Genomic DNA, 23,928 nt, shown 5'->3' on the forward strand with positions numbered 1-23,928 from the left:
TCACCAAATGCGACCGACCTGCTGTTGTTCAAAGTGCTTCGATAAGATTGCCACTTGAATGCAGTCATACATCTTTCATTCACACTGCAACAAGGAAGTCTAACGAGTAGGGCTAGATAATGCGAGAGACGCTGATAAAGGTGTACTGATAATCGCATAATGCATAACAATCGCCTACGGATATTGCGCACGCATATTCATATCATAGCGCTATTAATGCAAAGCCATTTTGTTAAATTAATTATAATTATATTAATAACAATATAATAATATGAATAACAATAGATTCATATTATATGAAAATTATTAATACAATCATGCAGAGATTACTAATAGCAACAATTACGGATCATAAAGAAACGATCTTGACATTTTGCGCGCCACTGCGCATATACAGGGTGATTCAAAATAATCTGATGTCCTTGCAATGCCATATTCTTGAGCGAATTCTGAGACGATTTTTCCTTTTACAAAATTTTGTCCGAAGCTTAGTTTTCGAGTTATAATTGAAAATAGGTAGCAACTTACGAGTTCGATACAATGGGCAGGCAGGGACGCACAATGTATAATGAGACTGTCAAGTGTTTACTGTCGTCTCATGACGCATTGCACCGTCCCTGCCTGTCCGTTGTATCGGACTCGTAAGTAGCAAATTATTTTCAATTATAACTCGAAAACTAAGCTTCGGACAAAATTTTGTAAAAGGAAAAATCGTCTCAGAATTCGCTCAAGAATATGGCATTGCAAGGACATCAGGTTATTTTGAATCACCCTGATGTCAAAATTATTTTTAATATTCTTATTATTCACATAATGTCTTCATAATATCTACATGAACAAAATTTACTGCATGTTATTCAACGTTGTTAATAACGTTTTTGGGTTTCAAAATTTATAATTCTAGTACAACTACATATTTGAGTATTGTATAAAGCATATTTTCAATTTATTCGAAATCATTTTGGCACTTAAATTCCGAGATGACGGCTCATGCGCTGTTTTCCGTTTTTCCCGACCAGGAAAAGATATAAATCCCTTCGTGGGATTCGATCGAGGGCGGCTCTAGTACAAGGGACGCGATCCCCTGTAGGGAAAGCTAGGGTAGGTAGGTAGGTAGGTAGGGTAGGTATACCCGGGTGCATTGCGAGTAGAATAGCCAATTACCGGCGTACGCCACGCGCGCTTCTTCCCGAGCAATCTCTCGGGCCGCTATTGTGCCCGTCAAATTTAGCAGAATTATTTTGCACGACCCCCCGTCGCCGTCGTCGTTGTCGCTGCCGCCGTCATTAACGCGCGGTCATTAATCTTCATCCGAAATCGATGCGCGTCCTCCGCGCGCACGACACCAGCGATACATCAAATTTGCATTCGAATCCCCGGAATCTCGTCGCGGTTTACGAACGAGGAAAGCCCTCGAGCGAGCCGATAACGAGCGGTTCCCGAGCTTGTCCCGCAGTTCCCTCAAACGGCGCTGATAAGGAAGACGTTTGCATGCAATATTCGAAGTGATGCTAATTTCGGCGGCTGATATGACCGAAAATGTTTGGATTGGCGCGATAACATTAAACTTACGGGCCCGAAGGTGTTTGTTAAGTAAAAAGCAATTCCGTATGTTATTCGAAATACAAAGAAATGTGTTTGCAAATATAGGAAGTTGTAATTAGATAGAATCGAAAGATACGAGACACGCCTTATTACTTTCCATAATACGTTTAACATCTTATTATATTTAGTATAATTCATTACTCTTCATCTTTGCTCAGAAGTTTGCAGGATATTGCGAGTCGTGATGGAATTTCGCGAACTCCATCTTACTGACAGGATAATCAAATACGGCAGAAATCCATTTATCGGCAGCTCGCTTATCGAAACGATATCGAGACTGAACGTCAATATTTTATGGATACCTCCGTGATTGCACAAAATGCCGATTTCTTAGAAGCACTCAACATTTCTGTAATTCAATATAAATGCTGCGATTTCTAAGATTTAAATGGATCAAGTATTTTGTAGAATTTGGCGTTTTAATAACATTAAAATATATTTTAAGATAAAAATGTTACAAAGTCTAACACACATCTTACATTATAATAATAATTAGTATTGCAATTTCCGCGCATAAAATGCACCAGAAAAATGCAAATACACACTTTCATAAATTCTTTAAACAAAGAATTCCACGTTTTTCAAAAAAATAATGCCTAGCCAACATAATCGGCGGCGTATCTGATTGGCAGCCGGTCTCTCGATTTGTTTGCCGCTCGCCGCGTTAGTATAACGCGCCTCATTCATCATGATGAATAGCGGGGAAAGGGCGCGAAGCCTTTAAAAACCTAGATGACCCAGTTACCCGGTCTCGCAACGAACGGTAGCTCCGTTAGCTAATCGAAATAGCGGGGTCATCCCGCCTCGATCGAGGTAGCGAGAGAGCGCGCGCTGCTCCTCTCCTCAAGGTCGTTTCCGTACTTCCGCCCTAACGCTGCCTGCCGCCCTACTTGCCTGCCGCACCGCGATCGCATAATTCCCGGTACCTAGCGAATCTAATTTATTGCTCAACGATCATCTCCGCTCTCCGACACGGCCCGATCGACGATTGCCAGTCCAGGCCGATGTAACCTGGAATGAGGATGTCCTCTCTCTCAACCCTCTCTTCCAACCTGATAAACGACCCTCTTCGTTATGTAAAGCAAATATGACGGTGTACTCGCCGTGTGTTAACAGGTTATACGCGATTCGAGAAGTTGACGCGGAACATCGTACTTAAAATTCATTCGCGCAAACGCGGGAAATCATTTTTGCAATAAAATTATACAAAGCCTTAAAGTTATCATATTTGCAAACCGATAATTAATGATGATACGATTACAGTGAAGTTATTTATAATTTGCAGACAAAATATATATAAGAACTTGTAAAGTTTTAGTATGTAGAAATAATACTTGTTCCTTTTTGTGAGAATATGAATATTATTTAGAAATTATTGTTCAGCACGATATAACGGTGAATGTACGTGCGCAATAAATTAATGAATAGAATTCATGACGCAATGTCCGATCAGCATCAATAATAGCGCTTATAACCTTGTGATACTAATGCGTACTACAGCGTATTATACAGGCAATGTTGATCTTAACAAATGAATCTTATTCAGTCGTATAAAAGATATTTACTCGGCCTTCACGAGAATAGTAACGCCGGAAGCGTTCGGCTCGAGATAGCACGATTCATTAATAACCCACAATGAGGCGATATCATAACGACCGAACTTTTTAATGTAGCGACATTGTTTTTGAAATTCACAGATTTGATTTCGAAGAGTTCAATTCGAATATAAATCGCCGATATAAAACCCGATAGCGGCGGCAACGCAATGGCGGAAGCACGGAACAATGAGAGGGGGAAGATACGACGGGGACACAAAAGAGGGGCAAAAGGTAACGGGGTTAAGCACCCTACCTGTGGATTGCGACGCTCCGATGCTCCTGGGAGACTGTGTTGCGGCCGCGGCAGTCAGCCAGGGGTGTGGGGGCCTTGAGGAGGTCGCCGAACGACAGGTGATGGCCGTAATCGCGGCAGGCCCAGGTGTATCCGCGCTCGTCGCTGCCTTCCTTCACAGACGTACGTTGTCGTCTACCGCTGTCGGTGGTCGTAGCACCGCCGCCGCCGCCGCCACCCTCGGAGAGATGGCGGGTCAAGGGTCGCCGCATGTTTCATTCAGATCGCGCGACAGGATCGAACCGGCGACAGCAAGTCGTTTCGCTCGCGCGAGCAGCGCGAAGTTGCCCGTTGGCGGCGGTTGGAAATTCCGATGTCGGATTGGAATGTCGAACAAACAACGGTTTGTTGGTTTTCGCGCTCGAGACTCCCGCGAAAAACGTCGCACTCCGCGCCACGATCCGCGTAGCGCGCTCGTGCGCTTCTATCTGCGATACCGGAAAAAGCGTGTGATCGCGATACCGGGCGCCGGGAGAAACTGCGTTCGCGCACAACTGACCAGTCTTTCTTCCCAAGCGCGCGCCGACTACTTTGGCTGCTTTCAGCCAACATCCTACTATCGCCCCCCTGCGGAGCTACGTCCATCACATGCTTATCTTCGCAGATAAAGCAGATTGTGCGGCGTATCACAATGAACACTCATGTCAGAATAATTAAAATATGTCAGTTGTTTAAACAATCAATGGTTAAATGTGTTTAATTTGTGATTTTTGAGATAAACAATTACTCATCATCTTTTTCTGAATATGAAATTACATAAAAGTAAAAATTTTTTTATACAATAATCTGACATATATTGGACGATTAAATTGTAAATTTTACGTATTTCTATCTATTGCTTTGACTTAATAATTCTTATTTTAATTATTTGACAAGAGTGCACGACAAACTTTGTTATTACTTTATTATTATTTTTTTATAACACTTTCTGATCTGAAAAGTTATGTAAAAATGTCAAATCGTAAGCGCGCGCCGCGCAGCTTCTCAGCGCCATCAGCGCACCTAACGTCAGAAAATTATATATATAAAATATATATATATATATATATATATAAGTTATATATTTTATGTATGCTGATTATTACATATTATTTAATTATTTCAATTTTAATTAAAACATAATCTTATGCAAACGTAACCTTGTGCAATAAATTACATAAAGATATACGAAATTTTTGATAAATACATTAATAAATATATTATTATATTTGCATATGAGTGTTATCACAATTAAGCATCTAAATAATAAATAAATAACTTTGCATACCAGATAGAGTATTGAAGTTTGCTCTAACCGCCGTATACTCCATCTTGAGTTTCTTCAGCTCCATTGAAGAATTGATGAATATTGAAAATCTACAGCTCATCACATACACTTCACTTTCAAAAGAATAAGAAAATAGAACGCAGATAGAACGAATTTGTTACACAAATTTGCTGGTACATACACGAAATACAAACGCGAACTAAAACTCACTTTACTGCTGCGACGTGTCCGTACACGATTATTATTTAACATTCAACCGTTAATTGTTCGACAATGTACATATTTCAAGTGAGGGAGTGAGACAGACAAATGAAATAAGCGAATGAGACAACGACTAGCTGTGACAGAGATCGTCACATATGCGTCACATAAAGTAGCAATTGTTTTACTTGATTTAATAAGAAATACATCATATTCGATGTTTTTAAGCATATAGGAATCATTTTCGCATTGTATTTGAAGTATCGTTGTCTCTACTCATCATATTGGATACGCACCGATGTCGAACCAGCGACGATCGACGACGGAATACCGATAACGCGAACACTCCCGATAAAAATAATAATCACCTGTTATTTTAATCATCATTCCGAGCAAAATTAAGCACTTATTATCTTTTTAGAACAGATTGATACGGATAAAATGAATAATCAACGTATGACATTCGCGCTACAGTCTGAAGAGATAAAAGTAAGTACTGTCATGGCGGCTAACTAGTAGCGCGCGTAGTGTCGACAGCAATTATTAATATGTTCTACGCAATCGGTAATGCAGTTTGTAATATAAGTAATATCACTTATAGATAAGTATGTGCTCTATTCTCCGTTATAACTATTATAGTGATCGATAGGCGGAGCTAGTAGTATGATACAGGTAGGATTACTTCTGTATTGTGTAGAATTCGGCGCGGAAAGAGAACAACTTAACCTTATTATAAAATACACTGAATGAAACATCAATTAATCATAACTTGTTGAAAGGTTTGTAGAATATCTGATTCTTATCATGATATTCCAGATCCTTATAATGCACATTATCTTGTTATTCAAGAAAGATTACTATGCACACAACAAAACGGCTTGGCATTGTTGGTCTCTCGCGAGCATTTAGTCGCGTATTTTATACTCGTTAAAAGCGCATAACAAATACAAATTTCTGAGTTATAATGAACAGTTATTGGATTTGTAAGAAACTGTTGCATTTATGTTAATCACAATTATGCTTATTTTATAATGTACTGCATGCAATCTTAACATATGTTTATCAATTATCTTAACCATGCTAATCATAAGAGCCGCAATCTAATTTCATATTTTATTATTACAATTATTATATATTATTTATGAACACATAAGTTCACAAAATATATCATATCAATATCATATGCGAAATAAAATATACAAAGTGATTCTTTTGCAGGTAACTGAAGGTAATGTGAAGTTGGTCATGTATCAAAATATTCCCGCGCACCGTGTTCTCGAAACCAGAAACAACGTAGTCATTTTCTAAACGTATGTAAGGCATATTGCAAAGATTTAACACTCTGATTTTAATTTACGTAAGAATCATCATTTATGAGTAATTTTGAATGCAATGCCACTTAGAATAACGTCGCGAACTTACAAAATGTAATATCATTCGTCTCGCATTTCCAAAATGAAAATCTGACGTAGCAATATCAAAACGCAAAGGTTAAGTTTTTCAAGAGAAATATGCAAACTCGCAAAAGATATGTATGTAATTTTAATAATAGATTATTATTGAAGTTAGAAGTTATTGCATTTTTTATAACAATTGTCGACTTTTTTGATACTGTAATTCGATTCAGACAATGTCGAATGCTTTTATTTTATATGTATGATCATGTCTTTTAATATTGAGATATATTACAAACTGCTAAGATAAAAATTATACACTTCACTCGCCTTTCAACAAGCTATAGTAATTGATATATAATTACATAAAGTTCGTTATATTTTGTGTTTTGTGTATTATGGTGCGATGCATTCACGATACGATTTTTTTTTTAAAGTAAAGTGTTATAGTAATTTTCGTCCGTGCGCGTAATTCAGTGTGTATTTTCAGTATTCAACGATTTTTCGATGAAGCGTATGCAGAGTGGCCTAAAAAATTGGCAATGGAACAATCTGCAGAAGCAAACTACGATATCTTAACAGGTGAATACAATTATTTCCGTTATATATATATCCGTTATTTGAATATGTACATAATTATGATAAGATATACATACACAATTATGATTTGCATTTGCTAGATAATTATTTATTAAAATATTTACTTAAATAATTATTTATGCAACTTATCACGCATAATTGTGTTATAATTAAAATGTAAATTAGTCAATAATTATAAACGTAAATAAAAAAATATATGATTTTATAATAACAAAAATATACATCCATTTTTTCAAGTATAGCTGAATGCATACTTACAATTAGGGTACAACGACCGGTGAGCTCATTCATTATACTTGCATGATTACACAAAACATGGAATAAGTATTATTTGTTCAATATTTTAGCAAATTAGTAACTTTCTAAAGTACGAATTTGGATTCATAATTCATTGGAGCGATGAAAATATCACGGTTGTTTGCTTACACAGCTATTGATAATTAATTTACTCGTGAGAACAATTCGTGAAAATAATTCTATTTTTTTACCAAACAAAATTGCAAAATTCAAAAACGTTTTAAACACATATTCGACTAGAATTTAAATAATAACTTGCATCAATAAAGATTTGTTTAGTTCCTATTTATTAAAATGAACTAAACGTGTAAGAACAACAGCATAGTAATTTGCGAAAGGATAGTATTTACTTAAACAATTCGTCATTTAGATAAAGTAAACTAACTTAAAACACTTCGAAAAGTTCCTTCTAATTTACTAAAAATATTTTCTTGAACGCTTGGAAGTGAAAGCTATTTAAAAAAGACGATTGAAAGGAAAATTGTAAGCATTTCATTCGTTTGTCAAATCATTAAACAAACTCAAATGTCATAGCAAAATGTTTTAAGCAAAAAGAAAGCGCGAATTAAGAAAAAATGCTTTTTTCGTTATATAACGAATCATCGCAAATTTACAGAGAAATAATAAATAAATTTGTTAGAAATCATTTATCAATAATTACTTATTAAAATTTTTTTATGAGTAAATTATATTCAAGTATTGAAAATTATTCTTCATTGAGAGAAGCTTGAGAAACTACTTTAGCGTTTTTTTTTTTTAAATTGGTTATCGAACTTTGTTCAGTACTGTGCGCGGACTATCATAATCCATTTCCAATTCAAACTATATAGTCATATCCAGTTTTCTCAACAATGCCATTTGTTACATGTCAATAAATTGTGGATCAAGAAGAATATGTGTACAGATTCAATTATAAAATACAATACAATTTATTTTTAACTTTAAATTAGATATCTTTAACAGATTTTCTCTTATCGATAAATATGGATGAGTAAGCTAAAAAAAGATTAGAGTGAGGTGAATGTATTGTAGGAATAAATATGATCAATACAGATTGATTGTGGACGTTCTCTCTCTTTATTATTAAATAAATTAGTTAAAATATACTATATGAAAAATTTCTTGTCTATCTATAATTTATACATATTTTAGAAAATTTCTCTACATACGTATTTCAGAAATATTCTGTATATTGGTTTTCTATTTTATATAATTTTTAGTTTTAGCAAAATATAAAAATATAAAAATCTTACTTTCTTTGAAAAACAGGAAAAAGAAAAAAATAAAAGAAAACATTTATAAAATTAATAATCTTATTTTATCATGTTATATAGATATTTTGAAAAATTAATTTTATTTATATAATTTATTTTTATTTTTCATATATAAATGTATATCTTACTTTCATCTTGGTCCCATTTTCATTATGTTCAGGAGATGAATATCATAAAGTGAACAAATGAAACACCATGTCTAATTCCATGTTCAATAATTTACTTGTAATTATATTTTATTTATTTTGATTCTTCTATATACTTTACTATTTAAATGTTGATCTCAAAAATTTAATTAATTAAATAAATAATAAATTTTATACTAAAATTTGCATTTTTATGTTTTTATTATTTAAAAATCTTATGTGCACAGTTTTCTCGGCATGCAAAATATATTTTATTTTACAATTTCTATGTATCTATGTATATATAGTTTATATAGACAGTATAACGACAAGTAATTACAAAAATTCTAGAGTTAAATATCGATATTTATTTCTGTTTTAGCCCAGGATGGATAAACACATACCAAAACAACTACGTCACGCGTTCCAAGAATTCTTTGTTTTGGTTTACGACAACACGGGGTACGTGCGTAGTTGCTTCCGCGCTATCACCTTCACGTTATTCGCGCGACAACCCTCGCACAGAGCGGGCGGTAGCAAAATTTGCTCCATATCGTTGCGTTAATATCTTACAGATTCTTATCGCAATAAGTATTAGGTTATTATTCCCGCTAATAATTGTAGATTTACTATTTTTCATACTATTTTTGGCGTGCGAAAAGCGTATAAACTTGATAAAAGTAGTTTGAGAGTAACATAGCCGCAGCGAATTCTGTACAAAATTGCAAAGCAATTCTCTTTTTTGCTTAACTGCCTGCTCTGTACATAGCAGTTCCGTGCGATCGCGTTTTTTCGAGATATTTTTTAATCAGTGTTGCAAAATACGTATCGGGAGTGCCGTGCAATATCGCGCGACCGTAATTAATCGTAATTTCGCGAGTATTTTGTGAAAAAGCAGCCATCGATGGACAACTGAGAGGAGGGAGAGGCCCAGGGGGCATCCGGCAACGGTGGAGCAACTTTAAGGTGAATAATTTATTATTTATTTATTATTTATTATTGATGGATGTATTAATCGTTTATTCCCATAATGCAGATATTTTCAATATATTTAACATGTTGAATAAAAAAGACATTAATTATTATTGCAAATATTTATACAAGAATTAGGTTTTTTCGGCAATTATGATCAAATCTGCTTGAAATATAAGTCAAAATTTCAATATACGTAGTAACTAGTAGTATTATAGTATTAGTTATGTTCTTATATACAGCTGTTATAATTTACAATATATATATTTTTATATTTTACAGATCAACGTATAAGCTACAACTCCGCTGCTGCGCATCACTGGTAAGTCGTAAACAAATTATTTTATTTTAATATCAAAATAATGAGTTTGCAAAAATTGTCAAATATATATTCCCAGATTGGAAAAATTAAAAGACTGAAATTAAGGTCATGTATAAATATTGTAAATATTAAATACAACAATTCATTGGTTCCTTGCTTTAAAATAAATAGGCTGGAACGTAGATTGATGTTGAATATTTAAATCTGGAGTATGAATCTTTCACTGTTGAATATAAGGATACGCATACATACAGATATTATAATTTAAAACATATTTTGAATGTCAAGAGGACTATACGTCCAAAATACGCATCTACGGCTAATGAATATTGATATTATTTATTTTTTCGATGCACTAATGCTATCGTTGCCTATCGATTTATATTTATTGATAACAATATCTGCATCTAAAGTTGAAATTGCGTTATATTTTATAACTGACTTTGCGTACACGAATCTTATTCTTAATTCACAATTTATGAATATAATGTGGATTCAATAATACGTATTTCAATAATATCAAATAACAGTATCGTAATTTAATAGTATCAAATAATGGTATCGAAAAATAGATGTGGTTTTGTAGTTTCAATTGTAAAATAGCAGATTTTTTGTGATGTTGGACAGGAATCATGAAAAATACCCAACATCACTCTCAGGTGTTTTTCTCTAACAATTGTTTAATTATCTTATCATATCGTATTTTTATCAAATAAAATTACCACAAGTTTTATATATTATTCTTTAAATTTTAAATATGTTATTCACATATTTGATATTTGGTTTTGAAATTTAATAAATTTTTTAAATGTTGTTTAATTATGCTTTCAAGTTATACTAGCTCGTTAAAAATTAAGAAAGAGAGGTTAACGACAAATAATCGCTAATTCTGATAAATCATATAGGATTTCAACCTGCTCTCTCTAATTTGTAGACTTTCTATCGAAAAATAACTTTCAATAATTACGTACAATTCATTTGTATTATGTCCATTCGTATATTTTGCATGGAACGAGCCGTCGGGATTAGTCGAAGTAGGGGAAAAATAATAGTCTCGGGACGAGTTAAAGCAAATATTTAATTTATTAGTGAATCTGCGCAATCATAAAATATATCCATGTAACGATCAACGAGATATAACATCGATAGAGCTCGGCGTTGAACGTGACGAGACAATTAACAGGGGAATGGAATCGGACGTAATCGCAGACACCCTAGAGGAAGTTACGTGACTTCCTTGCTGCCTCCGAGGGCACCTTGTTAACCGGGTCTCACCATTTTTCTCCTGCTCGTGACAAAGCACGACGTTTTCGCGAAAAAAAAAGAGAGGAGATAGAGAGAGAGAGAGAAACGGCATGTCACTCTCTCGTCGCGTCGTTTGTACATACTATATAAAAATAGAACCCACGGTGCGCAACGGTGTATTGACGTCATCGATTGAACAATGGGACGAAGGGGCGGAAAAGGGGGGGAGGGGGAAGAAAAACTGAAAGATGGGATCGCGGGATTACAGATCGAAATCGAACGTCAACTTGCAGAGCGTCGCGACACTGCGAACATTCGTAGTTTACTACAAGTCATATCACTATGGCAGACGTGTATTCGACGCGTGAGTCACGCGTGTTTGTCCGGAAGGAAAACCATTCTCTCTAAGTAACACGGAAGCACCTCCGATTTCGAGGCTGCTCGTGAGAATCGATTGATCGACTGATCGGCTAATTGCCGTGTGTTACGCGAGTAATGTCGTCATTGTTACACCCTTTCTGCCGAGGCAGCCTCCGCTTTGTCGAGCCATCTCTTCAATTAAGTTTCGCATTACGCGGTTCAAATTGCTGCGCGATTCCTCGTAGCCCCCGCTCGCATTGTGACTCCTAATCGATTTATTTATGTACAGAGAAATGCACGATGTTACTCGCTGAACACACGCGTGTTATTTCTTTCTGCTTTGCGCGCGGCTGCGTGGCGATTGGGGCCGCGCCAATATCCGCAGGAGATGTTTGGAATAAATTAATGTAAGAGCTGTCAGATTGTCGGTACACACTCATCAATCATGAATGAAATAAATTGTGAATTTCACATAGGATTACGGAACGAAAGATTATTCGGAATAGAATGTGACGATCAGTGAGGTCCTTGTAACGCAATGAACGGATAGACGAATATGAAATGTTGCTGAAAGATCAGACGGGAGGTAAATGCGCCGCGTGTTGTCGGGCAAGAAAGTACACGATAAACGAATCATCCGTATAAGTGTGACAGAAATACATCTTTTATATCTTTAAATGTGCTCCTACTTGCGCCACAGGGCGGCGATAAAACCCGGGCGCGGCCCAGCTGTTTTACATCTCTACGCGGCGGATCGCATGCTCCGCTGCGAGACTATGCGCGATTCCGCGCTATCACGTAACGCACTATGATCGGGCTACGATATTCGGCCGCGTCTCTACGTTAACGACTCGGCCGTGTATAAATATATATGTATATATATATATATATATATGTATGTATACGCGTATATACACGTAAATCACGCGACGCGAAGGGGGACGAAACAGGGGGGCCACCGCCGCCGCATCGCGTCCGTGCGCTACGCGCGTCGCCGCTGTGTTGTACGATATTAATTATTTAATCTGAAATTATTTAAGAGATATTAATACGGATTCTAGCGACTCTTGCTCTTTCTCTCGCATTCTCGCCCGCCCCCAAGACGGCTTTGCGGCCGCGCGAGCGGCCGCCTTAGCAGCCGACCTGGTGCAGCATCGACGCCAGCCGGAACACGCGCATCCAGGCGAACATGCCGGTGGACGGCGAACGGCAGACGGCCGGCCGCGTCGACGACGACGTCGACGAGCTCTTGCGCTGCTCCTGCGCGACGGACGCCGATGTTCGGCTGAGGGTCGCGTCTACGGACGCGGCGTCGCTGCTCTCCGACTTCCGCTGCTTCTGCTGCTGCTGCTGCTGCTGCGGCGAGTACTTCATGTCTGCGGCGTGCGAAAGGGAAAGCGAGATTGAGTACACCCGCGTGATGGATCATTCTCTTATTACCTTGTTCATTAAAAATGAGTCTTGGAGAAGCGAGCATTAATCACCGCGGAAGCCACCATAGTTGTGTCATATTACTTTAATAAGAGCCGTGAGAGTAACGTTACGTTTTAGCTGACAAAGATCACGAGCTTAATCAGTTCAACCTTTAACTGATGCAAATGCGCTGACGCAGTTATTTAATTGCAATTTTCAGTGGAAACGTGAAATTTCGAAGAGCAGATTCTTATCAGTTTCGCTCAGTTTTTACAGAGCTTTAATGAAATTTGGGTATGTTTTTAATTAGTTTGATACATGATACATACAAATTATCAAATGTTTGATATGCTATCAGCATTCTATTTAGAGAATAGCTTTGACATTTTAATTTAATGCTAGTATATAAGTTGTTATTTCTCAGTTTCAAAAGTTAGTATTCTTATTTTTCTGAAACTGAACATTTCCTGTCATTAATCACTGGAATCTTAATTATTTAATTCAATAATTCAAGGATTAATTATCCAAGTTTCTTGATAAAACAGACCACGTCATTTTGAGAAAGATCAGAATTTTTGAAAATAATCCATAAAGTTCAGCTATTTAATTGTAGATTTATCCCTCTGCGATTTTATAAAGAACGGTATATAAAATTTTGTACCTATTTATATAAAATGTGAACACAAAATTTTATATGTTCTTTAAAAAATCGCGGAAGAATAAATTTACAATTAAACAGCCGAACTTCATTGATTGCTTTCAGAAATTCTTTTTCTCAAAATGAACATTCTTTCTGTTCATCTTCCTATTCATGAGCGACGTTGAATTTAATGAACTCGGCGCGAGCAATTAGATAAATCTCCGCAATTGCTATTATACCGTGATGAACCTCGACCGGTGAGTGATTCGCGCATCTTTTTGCGTAAATGTCGCGTCAACCTTGACTATGTTTGTCCGCTCTAAACGTTCATTCGGTCATGGCCGTGTCTGCGTAATATGCAATCTACGTTACGAAATAAAAAGTAGGTAAGAATGTAATTGGAGCAGCGTAACAATCTTTCATTTCAAAAAATAGAAATGTGAGATTATACAAAAAGCAGATTCTCATTAGTTTCTCTCAAATTTTACAGAGAAATTTTATTCTCTCAATTAAAAGTTGTATAGATAATATCTTTAATTAGCATATTATACGCTTTACAAATTTTTTAATTCCCTTTGTGACGCGATTAGATTCTATCGCGCTTGCCACATTTCCGTTTCGTGGATTTTATTCTGTCGAGCTTTCTTCAGTTTTATAAAAGTGTCTCACGACTGTTCCATTAAACCTGCCATATCATACGTGTCACATATGTCGAAACAAACGTAACGACTCGGCACATTGCTCCGCGTTTATTATACTGTTACGAAATCGCTGTTTCCAGGAGAGCGCGATCGCTAGGTGGGCGTCTCGGCTGGCGCACGCGCCTCTTTCGGCCAGCTGATTCCCTAGACCTACTTTTTGCCCGATGATGCGAGCTGACATCATATGTACACGGCCGTGTCACTCTTAAACCCCGCTGATGTACACAGAAGACCGCGTTTTTCTCTTTGTCTTTCCCGTTCTTTTTCCCGCGGAAAAACTCTACTCGAACGCTACAACGTCGCAATCAATTCGTTTCTATAAAAATTGATAAGAGATCGATAGTTTAATTAAGAGTTTAATTTGATGTTTCAATCATTACTCTATTTTCTTTAAAATTTCTCTCTAGAAATATTTGGAGAGAGAAAAAGAGAGACAGCGAATTAGATGGACCTCAGTTAACTTTGATTAATGTTTATAGGAACAGCTGTACAACTCGTTTACGTCAAGCCTGTCTGAATCTCCATTCGTTTTCTGTGAAGATTTTATCTGTTTATTCTTCTCTCTCTCTCTCTCTCTCTCTCTCTCTCTCTCTCTCTCTCTGTCTCTCTCCTTCTCTTTCGATACGTTTTACCAGCCGTCATCTGCGTTACGCGATCGTGATGTCACACATCGTTAATAGCAGCAACAGTAAATGCGTATTCCGCGTACCATAACTTGTCTCTGTGCTAACTTGCGGCCCTCAAGCCCTGCGCAGCTGCCACTGCAGTTAGCCGTAATTTCGACAAATGCAAATCGAATCAGATCCCCAGAAGTGCGGCTTCCACGTTTCTCCTTTCCTCTTTTTTTAGAATAAATGCAAATAAAATCCAAAGAGAAAGCGGTCGAGAGAGTTTTCTATTTTTATGCTTTACGTAAAAAGATCTATTTGAATGTTATGACTTAAATTATCTTCCATATATTTATCTTTGAAGAAAAACCTTCCCGCCGGCAAGTCATATTATCCGTGATTCATGTCTCTGCCCAGCGTCTGACATTTTCCGATCCTTTTCCACTGAATTATCCGCATGAGGTTTCGTTTTGCGTAAAAATTATTCCGGACGGTGACGTTAGATATACGTTCGCTTTATCTCCACGGAGCTGGCACGTGAATATGCACCGCGAGCTTTACATCCGCGTACACGCGTGCACGCGTGTCGAGTAATTCCGTGCCCTAAATCTTGGCCGTTGCTCGAGGCCGTCCTTAAACCTCCACGCGCCACTTTGCTGAATGAGTTCTACTTGGTGCACGCGAGTTGCGAAGGTTACGAGCCATTGGTAAAAGCGGAATACAAATTGATGAACGGTATATATATATATCCGCGTGCATGTAAAAATATCGACGCGTCCGCGCTTACGCGTGCGGGATACGAAACCGTTACGATATCCTCTCAATTTTCGAAATTCGAGAAAATGGACTGTCATCATCGCGGATTTTCCGCAAACACAGATGTCATTTTCGCGTATGCCGGAAATTTCAATTTTCGACGTCCCGGAAAGTAGATTGTCGTTCTCCGGACTTTATCAAGACGTAGAAATCATTTTCGCGCGTCTGTAATATCAAAATTCGATCAGTCGGAATTGTACAGATTTCAATTCGCGTTAACGCGCGCTTGCGACGCGCTCACTGTGATTAGATTTATGTTATTTGACTGTAGCCTTCGATTCTCAAGCTTTGAGAGGAAAAGGGAGAAGTGTAGCGAAAGAGATTTATCTTCAACTTCCTGGATCATCTCGGCATTTCAATTACTCGACAATTACTCGATAATTGCTTTTGGTATCGACAGTTCTGAGAATAAGATTTATTCAGGCAACCGTAGGGTTTCCTGGAGCACGATCGCGCCTCGAAGAGTCCAATCTTTTCGAACCGTCCATCCCGGTTGGCGCGCGATTACGATGCCGCGCGCTCGCGTTAATTCACTAACAGCGAATCTAAGCGTCTCCGCGTGAATTATTGATTAATTTAACGCGCGACAGCCGATAAATTCCGTTACGGCAGTCGTGACAGCTCGAAAATCCATAACGGCTCATAGAAAATTACAAACTTCTAGACACCTGAAGAATTGAGACAACAGAGCTGCACACTTTTTCGCGTCGTTTGCACAGATAACAATTCTTGACAAAAAAGGTGGACGATTAAAGTGTTAAAAGCCTACAAAAGCTTGGCGAACTTTAGATTTCACGAAAAAACCTAACGATAATGATCGTCGTGCTTATACCTCGCTATGGTGGCTTCAGCGAGGATAGACTGCCAGTCGCTAAATGTCAAAACCACGTTGATGATCGATCCGTTAACCCGCGTGTGGACGCGAATGTAGCCTGGCGCATATATAGTGACACAGACTTTCATTCTAATATCGTACCAATAATTTTTATATAATATTACGAAAAATATTATGAAGAAATATTCTGACAGAATGCAGACTATTTTATTTTACATAAAGAATGTCGCAGAGACAAATAATCCTCCGAGGAATATCGTGACTCCGATCACTATATCATTTTACTTGTTCGCCGCCGAATTGGCCCTAAATTCGTCGGGTTCGGAGTTCAAACGATTCTCCAAGTACTTCAGCGTTTAATTCGAGTCTGTTCCCCTGTATTGCGAACTACCGTCACACTCACCTGATCGACTCGTGTTCGACCGCTGTTAGTCCGTTCGCGGAGCGAGGCTGAGTTCGAGCTCGTCGTCGGCTGTCGGTTTTCTAGCTGGTGAACGCGCGGCGTGTTCCACAGTGCCTTCGAGCGCGGCGCGTAGCGTTCTGCGGAACACGGCGACGAGGTGCATCGAGACCGAGACGGGGATGAGGACGGGGGCGGGAAGGGGGGAGAGAAGGAACGAGAGAGGCGAGATCCTCCCTCTGCGTCGCACCTCGACGTCGACGCGATCGTTCGGACGGCACACGGCGACGCCGGCGGTGGTGGGGTCGCTCGTCTTCGTGGTCGCGCACTCCGCAGCGCCGGCGCTGCATCGACCCATCGGTTCGTGGTTCCTCGATGATGTACGAAAAAGACCAACAACCATGACTGTCGTGCGCCGAAATGCGAGAGAACGTTATGCGTCCCTTTCACCAGCATTTTTCAAGATTTTTCAAATTTGCCCTAGTTTTGCACTACTCCGCTTATCAACTCGCTCAAGTCGCACAACTCCCAACCGAGAGTCGTTGAACAAAATGTCTCTGCGTTATTTTATTTCAGTATAGTTCATCTTAACGAGATCTATATATCCTGGCAGACTCCGTCCTTTGTTTATTCAGAACAATCGGGCACCATGAACTAGGTCAAATTTAAAAAAGATCTACGAGGACATTAAAAGAAAAGAAAAGAAAATGGTGTTATTAGATGTCTACGCGGACTTCTATTCTAACGTCTATTTATATTCTTACGATTGCATTTATATAATTGTACCGTTATATAACCACAATTGTAAGAACATTTATAGTTTGGCAAATCGTGCAAAAAGTCGGATCAGTCTTAAAAACATTTCATTAAGCATATCATTGAACGTAGATTTCTGAAATTTGTTATAGTTTCACATTTTTATCCTTACAATTATAATTCTAAGAATATTCGTAGTTTACAGTTTTCGCAAAATAATCGGGCCACTTTTAGAATTATTCCATCGTTAAACATGGTATCTGGCATAAGCGAAGAAACCATAAAATTCCATCACACCCCCTTCTCATCATTTCATTTGCTTCGCGAGCAGTTGCCTTTTATTTACATAGTCAGATTATGTCTCCTACGTGACTCGGAATGTGCAAAGTGCAGCCGTACGCATTTCCGATGCGAATCACTCGGATAATTGATGGAAAGCTGGATACTCAGCTGCTCTATTTCACGCCAAAACTTTGACCAGTACCTTGAACACATGCCAAAGGTTATCTGATTTTTATCTGCTTTATCTGACGCGAAACGCGACTAGTGTCGAGCGTGTTCGCTCCGCGCAAACACAAAGATGTCCATCCCGATCGATAGCGTTTGTTCTTGGACTTCTTCCAATGCATGGGAAACCGCGCATGATTATGCATCGAATTTCGAACGGTTACGTTAATCACGTGAAGCGCGATCGAAATTTTTAAGTAACGCTGCCGAAAACCGATGATGTAATCAATCTTTTATTTCTGCTACAGAAATATGAACAGAAATATAAAAATATGCAAGAAAAGTATCTAAATGTAGATAGAAAGCGCAGCTGAATATTTTATTTTATTGTAGAATCTAATTTTAAATTGATCTATGTTTTTCAAGCCGTTGAAAATAAATGATTCTAAAATTAAACTTCAAATGAAGTTCAGCTTCAATGAAATAATTTTAATTATCTTTATCAAAATATTATTTTACTTTGATTGACTTGTTGTTCAGGACTGATTTGGAATTATTTATTTAGAAGGCTTTGATATACAAATTTAATCTTTCCAAATCATACTGGAATGAGCTAAAGTGACAGACGGAAAAGCGTCAGTTAAAGCCGCGCGGCTCCCAGTTTGTGATTGTTCCTACTACAAAGCTCGCGTGTTATCAGACGATGCGAGAATCACATGGCCGCATTAGCGGAACCTGATTACGAGCCAGACAGCTTACACAGTTCGCTTTACTCGCACTGTACAAACGTTGCTAATGTACACGGCAGCGAAGTGCGTTTATCTGCTCCGCGGGAATAATCTTTCATTAGAGGTGTCGAGCGCGCGCGACCGCCGGGGGTAAAAATAGTTCATATTACCCTTTGACGAACGCCGCGTGGTTCCAGGTCAGCGAGACGCCCACAAAGGGTAAAAAGAAAGGATTATTCGTCGCACGATTTTATATTCGCACTATAAATACTGAAGAGTGGGAAGTATACTCGCAAGACCACTTAACAGCTTAAACGATCATCGAGAAATATAAATATTGCTCAATCGGAAAACGATGCCGCGCGACTAAATTATTTAGTAATTGAATTATTAATTTATAACGTATTGCCGGAAATCAGAAATATATTTGACAGAACTACATTCATAGATAAGCTACATTCATGGATAAAAATTAGGAGAAAGAGAAAAACAAAGTTGATCGTTGAGATCTTAAATTCTTAAAGCTTTTAAAGTTTGAAAATTAATTTGATATTTCGAAGAATTAGTTTTTTTTTATTTTCCGCAGAATTTGAAAAATTAAAAATATAATGGCGATTATAATATTTATTAATAAATTTTTATTTGTGGCGCATTAATGACCTAAAGTCATTTGCGATGAAAATATTCACTTTGTATTACCGGTAATTATAATTCAACCGATCGACCGTGGAGATTCAATTTTTTACAAATGCCCAATGTATACATCAATAATAGCACAATACATCGATGTCGCAAAAATATATATGACCAATAAAGCGCGGACTTACCTCTCAGCGACGTACCATATCGAAGAGTGAGAGTTTTTCGGCACTGACGGACTTTTCGGTGTGGACGGGCTTTTCGGCGTGGACGGGCTTTTCGGCGTAAACGGACTTTTCGGTGTCGACGGGCTTTCAGACGATTTCGACGATGATGATGCGAGCGAGATCCTGCTCTTCGGCGAATGCGGCGACCGGTTCTCCTCGCTGTCAGAAGTCCCCGGTTGCCATGAGTACCTTGCCTTACCGTGTGAACTACCGCGATTCGGACTCGAGCCACGTGAAACACTTTTCGGACTCTTGGGTCCGCAAGGGCCGAACACGCGATTCAACCGCAGCCTCAAGCACGTCTTACTTCTGTCCTTTGCGACGCAACTGTCGTTAGCGCTTGTTAATGATGCCCGATCGGACAATTCCGAATTGCTCGTCATAATTTTCAGAGGACGATTCGTTAAAGTGCAATAACTCGCTAATGTTGTATACAGAAATATTTCTGAGAGATTTAGAAATGTAAAATAATTATCCGCGGAAAAAAACTCTCGGAACTTTAGAACAAAGACTCGACACTGTCGAAAAGTGAGAGAACGAGAGAAATAATAATTATGATGATTTGCGTATGAAATTAGAAGAATTCATATCAAAACATCGATATTTTTTCACGAACAATTGCCATCGACGGGAATCGAAGGCGTTATTAAATCGAAGACGACATTGAATTCCGATTATCACTTACACGCTAAATTAAATTAATGCTATTTGAAACACTACTCAAATATGTAGATCGCGACGCGTTAAAACAAAACGGTATACTGAGAATTACTGCGACGAGATCTCGCTTGAAAAGTTGGGTAAAACCACGAACCATAGACTTCCTGTCGGCGCTAACCGCATCCTTCCTATTTTGCTTTTATCAATCTTAGAGATTCTGAAATGTAAAGGAAGAGAGACTAATAATAGGATAAGGAAAACATGTAACAATAGCATGAAAGCGATAAAGTGCTCGGACACTCGACGCTTATGTAATCTAATCTGCGCTTAAAAATCATAGCGTATCAATAACGATTAATCGTATTGTAAATACTCGAATATCGGGAATCATATGGCGTTTTGGATTCGTTCTTATCTAATCGTGTTCCTTCCGGTCGACGAGAACTTCACACAATTGGCGCGCAAATGCAAGAAAGTATAACAAGTATAAATTTCCAATTGCCTAGTCTGTATTTCGTTTTTACAGATCAACACTTGCTGCATGATAAGATTGATACAATGATAATAAATAATCGAGGACGCGAAGTCCGCGAAAGAGTGGCTCAACCACTCGCATGGCGGGCGTTAACGCTCCTTAGAAAGTAATATCTTCGGTGTGATGAAGAAAAAAAGCAGGGCCGGTGCTAGCCCGACCCCTGTGTCACAATATACATACTTGCAATTACCTACTTATCAACAATAACAATTCATTACTATCCGAACACATATTGCGAACGCTTTGAGTACCATCGAGAGGAGAGTCCATGTGTATGAACACAAATGAGATGACAGATGTAAGATGAGATGACAATCGTACTAATGTCGCGACTCGTGCTGTGCGCAGCGATTTTTGCGCGCGCGCACGTTTACGTTCGTCGCGATTTTCGCATAGCGTAATACACGCGATGGATATCTACTTTGTCGCTTGTTCTAGATAGGCAATTAGATCACCCCGATCTTGCGGTTTCTTCAACCCGGCGAACACCATTTTCGTGCCGGGAATGTATTTCTTTGGATTTTCCAGGTACTCAAATAGGGTATCCTTGTTCCAGGTGATACCTGAAATGTAGTGACGCGCGAATTAGAATAGGTAGTATATGATATGATACGATTCGATCTACATTTTTAGATATACACAATTAATGTCGTACATAATACAAAATATCGAATCTAGCGTTGTTTGCAGAAAATGTATCGTCTTGATTAAATTTAAATACGCACCTTTCGCTTTGTTAGCATCGGTGTACAGAAAACCAGCAGCTTGACCAGTTTTCCTACCTATAAGTCCATGTAAATTGGGACCTACTTTGTGTTTGCCACCCGCCTCCACCGTATGGCATTGTGCACATCTTTGAACAAAAATCTAGAAGAAAAAAATATTAATCAATAATGTTAATAACGCAATTACGTTAATGTACAGTTTACTGTACGATCGTATTGCCTTTATTGACTTTCGGCTTTACCTTCTTTCCTTTCTCTGGATCGCCTGCCGGAACACCCATATTTGTTTAATTGTGTAGTCTAAAAAAAGATATTCAATTATGAATTGTAATTAGAAATAATTTTTTATTATTTAACAAATATTTCACGAAAAATGACTTATTATTTATTATTCAATGAAATTCTACTCTATAAAATCTCTAATAAAAATAAATAATATTAAAAATAATATTAATAGCAGATAGTGAATTTATCAAGTAAAGTTCAAAATTCGTGGACTTTTGAAAAACTAAAGAAATTATCGATAAATGATAACCTTTCGATGGATCATCGATATAAGTTCGTGCCGTGTCGCAATAGCGATTTCGAAAAATTGGCGTCATTAGGAGATTATATTTTTAGCTACAATTTCACACGCTTTATCTTGCTACGGTTGAATGCGTGTATAAAATGTACAAACATTGACCGCATAGAGCAAAAATTCTTCTTTAATTTGATATCTATAATTATTAAATACAGAAAGTTTTTCTAAATTTAAATTTGTCTGTAATATTTTTAAAAAATATTTATAATAAATGTCACATTTAGAAATTATGCAATAATTTGGTTATTATAATTAGATAAGACAATTAAAATTATATAACGACGAACTATTATATAATTTAATATTCCTTCGTATTAATATTCTCATATAATATGCAATATTTTTCTCTATCTCAACATTCATTTGTAATGTTGTAGTAATACATAGTGTAACACTTTGTTCTCTGATGTAACAGTATCAAATTTTTCCTCAAAACATGTCACGATGTATGATGATGCATTCGGAGATGTCGTAAGCAACACGTCATTCGCAGCACGTTTAAAACGAAACAACTGTGGCTTACGAATGAACAATAAAGATATTTTAAGCAAGCATATATTTAACAAATCGCTGATTAAAAAAAAAAAGCTTATTATCGTGGAACCAGACGTCATTAATTACATTCGCATGAATGAAAAATGATTAACAAGTCATAACGCAGTCACATGCATCTCAGATTGTACTTTGAACGAATTCCATTCACGTTGTTCATTAATTCAGATCAGGATTTTTGACCTCTTCAAGATCATACAGATAGCGATAACACGTTATTTGATACGAAAGATTAGAATACATGGATATTTGAACGAAAGATTAAGATATTGGCAAGTGATTACGAGTGACGAGTGTTTCCTCATAAAAGTTCTCTCGAAGCAAAACTATTTCAATCGAATTTCGATATCGCGGTTGCATTTTCCGCAATTCTCCCACGCGATGATGACCCAAATGAATAAAAGTCTTCGCATATCGCACGACCTTTAAAACGATGTATCGGGACGTTCTAGCGCTGGCTCAGGGCCAGGGTTAGACACGAGTTATATAAGTTGCTCACGTTCTCGTCTCACGCGCTCAAGCGAATAATTAGGAATGTCGGACGAATGACGGACGAATGATGTCTGACGGATGAAAGACAGAAAAGGAATACGAGGTTTTTTCCGATTTATTTTTCGCACAGCAACTATCATGTTTCCGAAGCATGTTTCCCGAAGTCGTGAATTTCCGGTGATCTGGTCTCGACAGCGCGACTCGACTCGGATCGGATTTCGCGGAGGCGCGAAACGGAACGGACACGTGGGACGACGGAAGAGAAAAGACATGATTGTCTGCTGCACATGCACTGTGCCTACACGTTTTATGGTCGACACATCGGTCCTCTGTACTTACCGCGCACTTCTGTCTCACACACGTGCACCTGGGAATATCGTAGTTTGCTGGCCTGTTGTCCGACCGTGAATAGCAGTCGATCGATGCAGAAACACTGGTTAGCTCCAAACGCGAATTCGGGATGCTACGATCTGACGCAATCGACGCATGCACAGCACCTCCACCGTGGACAAATGCTTTGTGAAACTTGCGCCGTTAGATGGCAGCCAAAAATCAGCCGCGAATTTTTATTTTCATTATATATTCATTCCTATTTTTTAATTCTCTTATACATAACATC

The 23,928-nt window shown here is 37.8% G+C and overlaps 3 protein-coding genes across 4 annotated transcripts in view; all 3 read right to left on the reverse strand.

The window, feature by feature from the left end:
- Positions 1–20,764, reverse strand: part of LOC105671659 (rap1 GTPase-activating protein 1-like) — a 101,921-nt gene extending 81,157 nt beyond the window's left edge. The window contains exon 1 of one of the 2 annotated variants that reach the window (XM_012365992.2): positions 19,724–20,764. In XM_012365992.2, coding sequence (XP_012221415.1) covers positions 19,724–20,145 — 422 coding nt within the window. In that variant the 5' untranslated portion in view covers positions 20,146–20,764. Of the gene's footprint in view, positions 1–3,456; positions 3,988–19,723 lie in introns of those variants that run through there. The other variant, XM_012365993.2, reaches the window with a different exon arrangement.
- Positions 11,012–17,129, reverse strand: LOC105671665 (uncharacterized). Its single transcript, XM_012366008.2, has 2 exons — positions 16,969–17,129; positions 11,012–12,928 (listed from the first exon to the last, which is right to left on the reverse strand). Exon 2 carries the CDS (start codon positions 12,924–12,926, stop codon positions 12,684–12,686), a length of 243 nt encoding a protein of 80 aa, XP_012221431.1. The 5' UTR covers positions 12,927–12,928; positions 16,969–17,129; the 3' UTR covers positions 11,012–12,683.
- Positions 20,765–20,909: 145 nt separating the features above from the next.
- LOC105671664 (cytochrome c-2) lies at positions 20,910–23,811 on the reverse strand. Its single transcript, XM_012366007.2, has 4 exons — positions 23,649–23,811; positions 21,925–21,982; positions 21,683–21,824; positions 20,910–21,520 (listed from the first exon to the last, which is right to left on the reverse strand). The coding sequence occupies exons 2-4, from the start codon at positions 21,961–21,963 to the stop codon at positions 21,375–21,377; spliced, it is 327 nt and encodes a 108-aa protein (XP_012221430.1). The 5' UTR covers positions 21,964–21,982; positions 23,649–23,811; the 3' UTR covers positions 20,910–21,374.
- Positions 23,812–23,928: the final 117 nt, after the last annotated feature.

Source organism: Linepithema humile, chromosome 2 (assembly GCF_040581485.1).
Source record: "Linepithema humile isolate Giens D197 chromosome 2, Lhum_UNIL_v1.0, whole genome shotgun sequence".
NCBI classification, from domain to species: domain Eukaryota; kingdom Metazoa; phylum Arthropoda; class Insecta; order Hymenoptera; family Formicidae; genus Linepithema; species Linepithema humile.

Bases quoted from the DNA above. Each gene is read 5' to 3' on its own strand.
- LOC105671665 (XM_012366008.2), bottom strand. From the start codon at position 12,926: ATGAAGTACTCGCCGCAGCAGCAGCAGCAGCAGCAGAAGCAGCGGAAG.
- LOC105671664 (XM_012366007.2), bottom strand. From the start codon at position 21,963: ATGGGTGTTCCGGCAGGCGATCCAGAGAAAGGAAAGAAG. The intron at 21,825-21,924 runs GTAAAGCCGAAA...TTTTTCTTCTAG, and splicing joins ATCCAGAGAAAGGAAAGAAG to ATTTTTGTTCAAAGATGTGC. The intron at 21,521-21,682 runs GTGCGTATTTAA...ACTACATTTCAG, and splicing joins CGATGCTAACAAAGCGAAAG to GTATCACCTGGAACAAGGAT.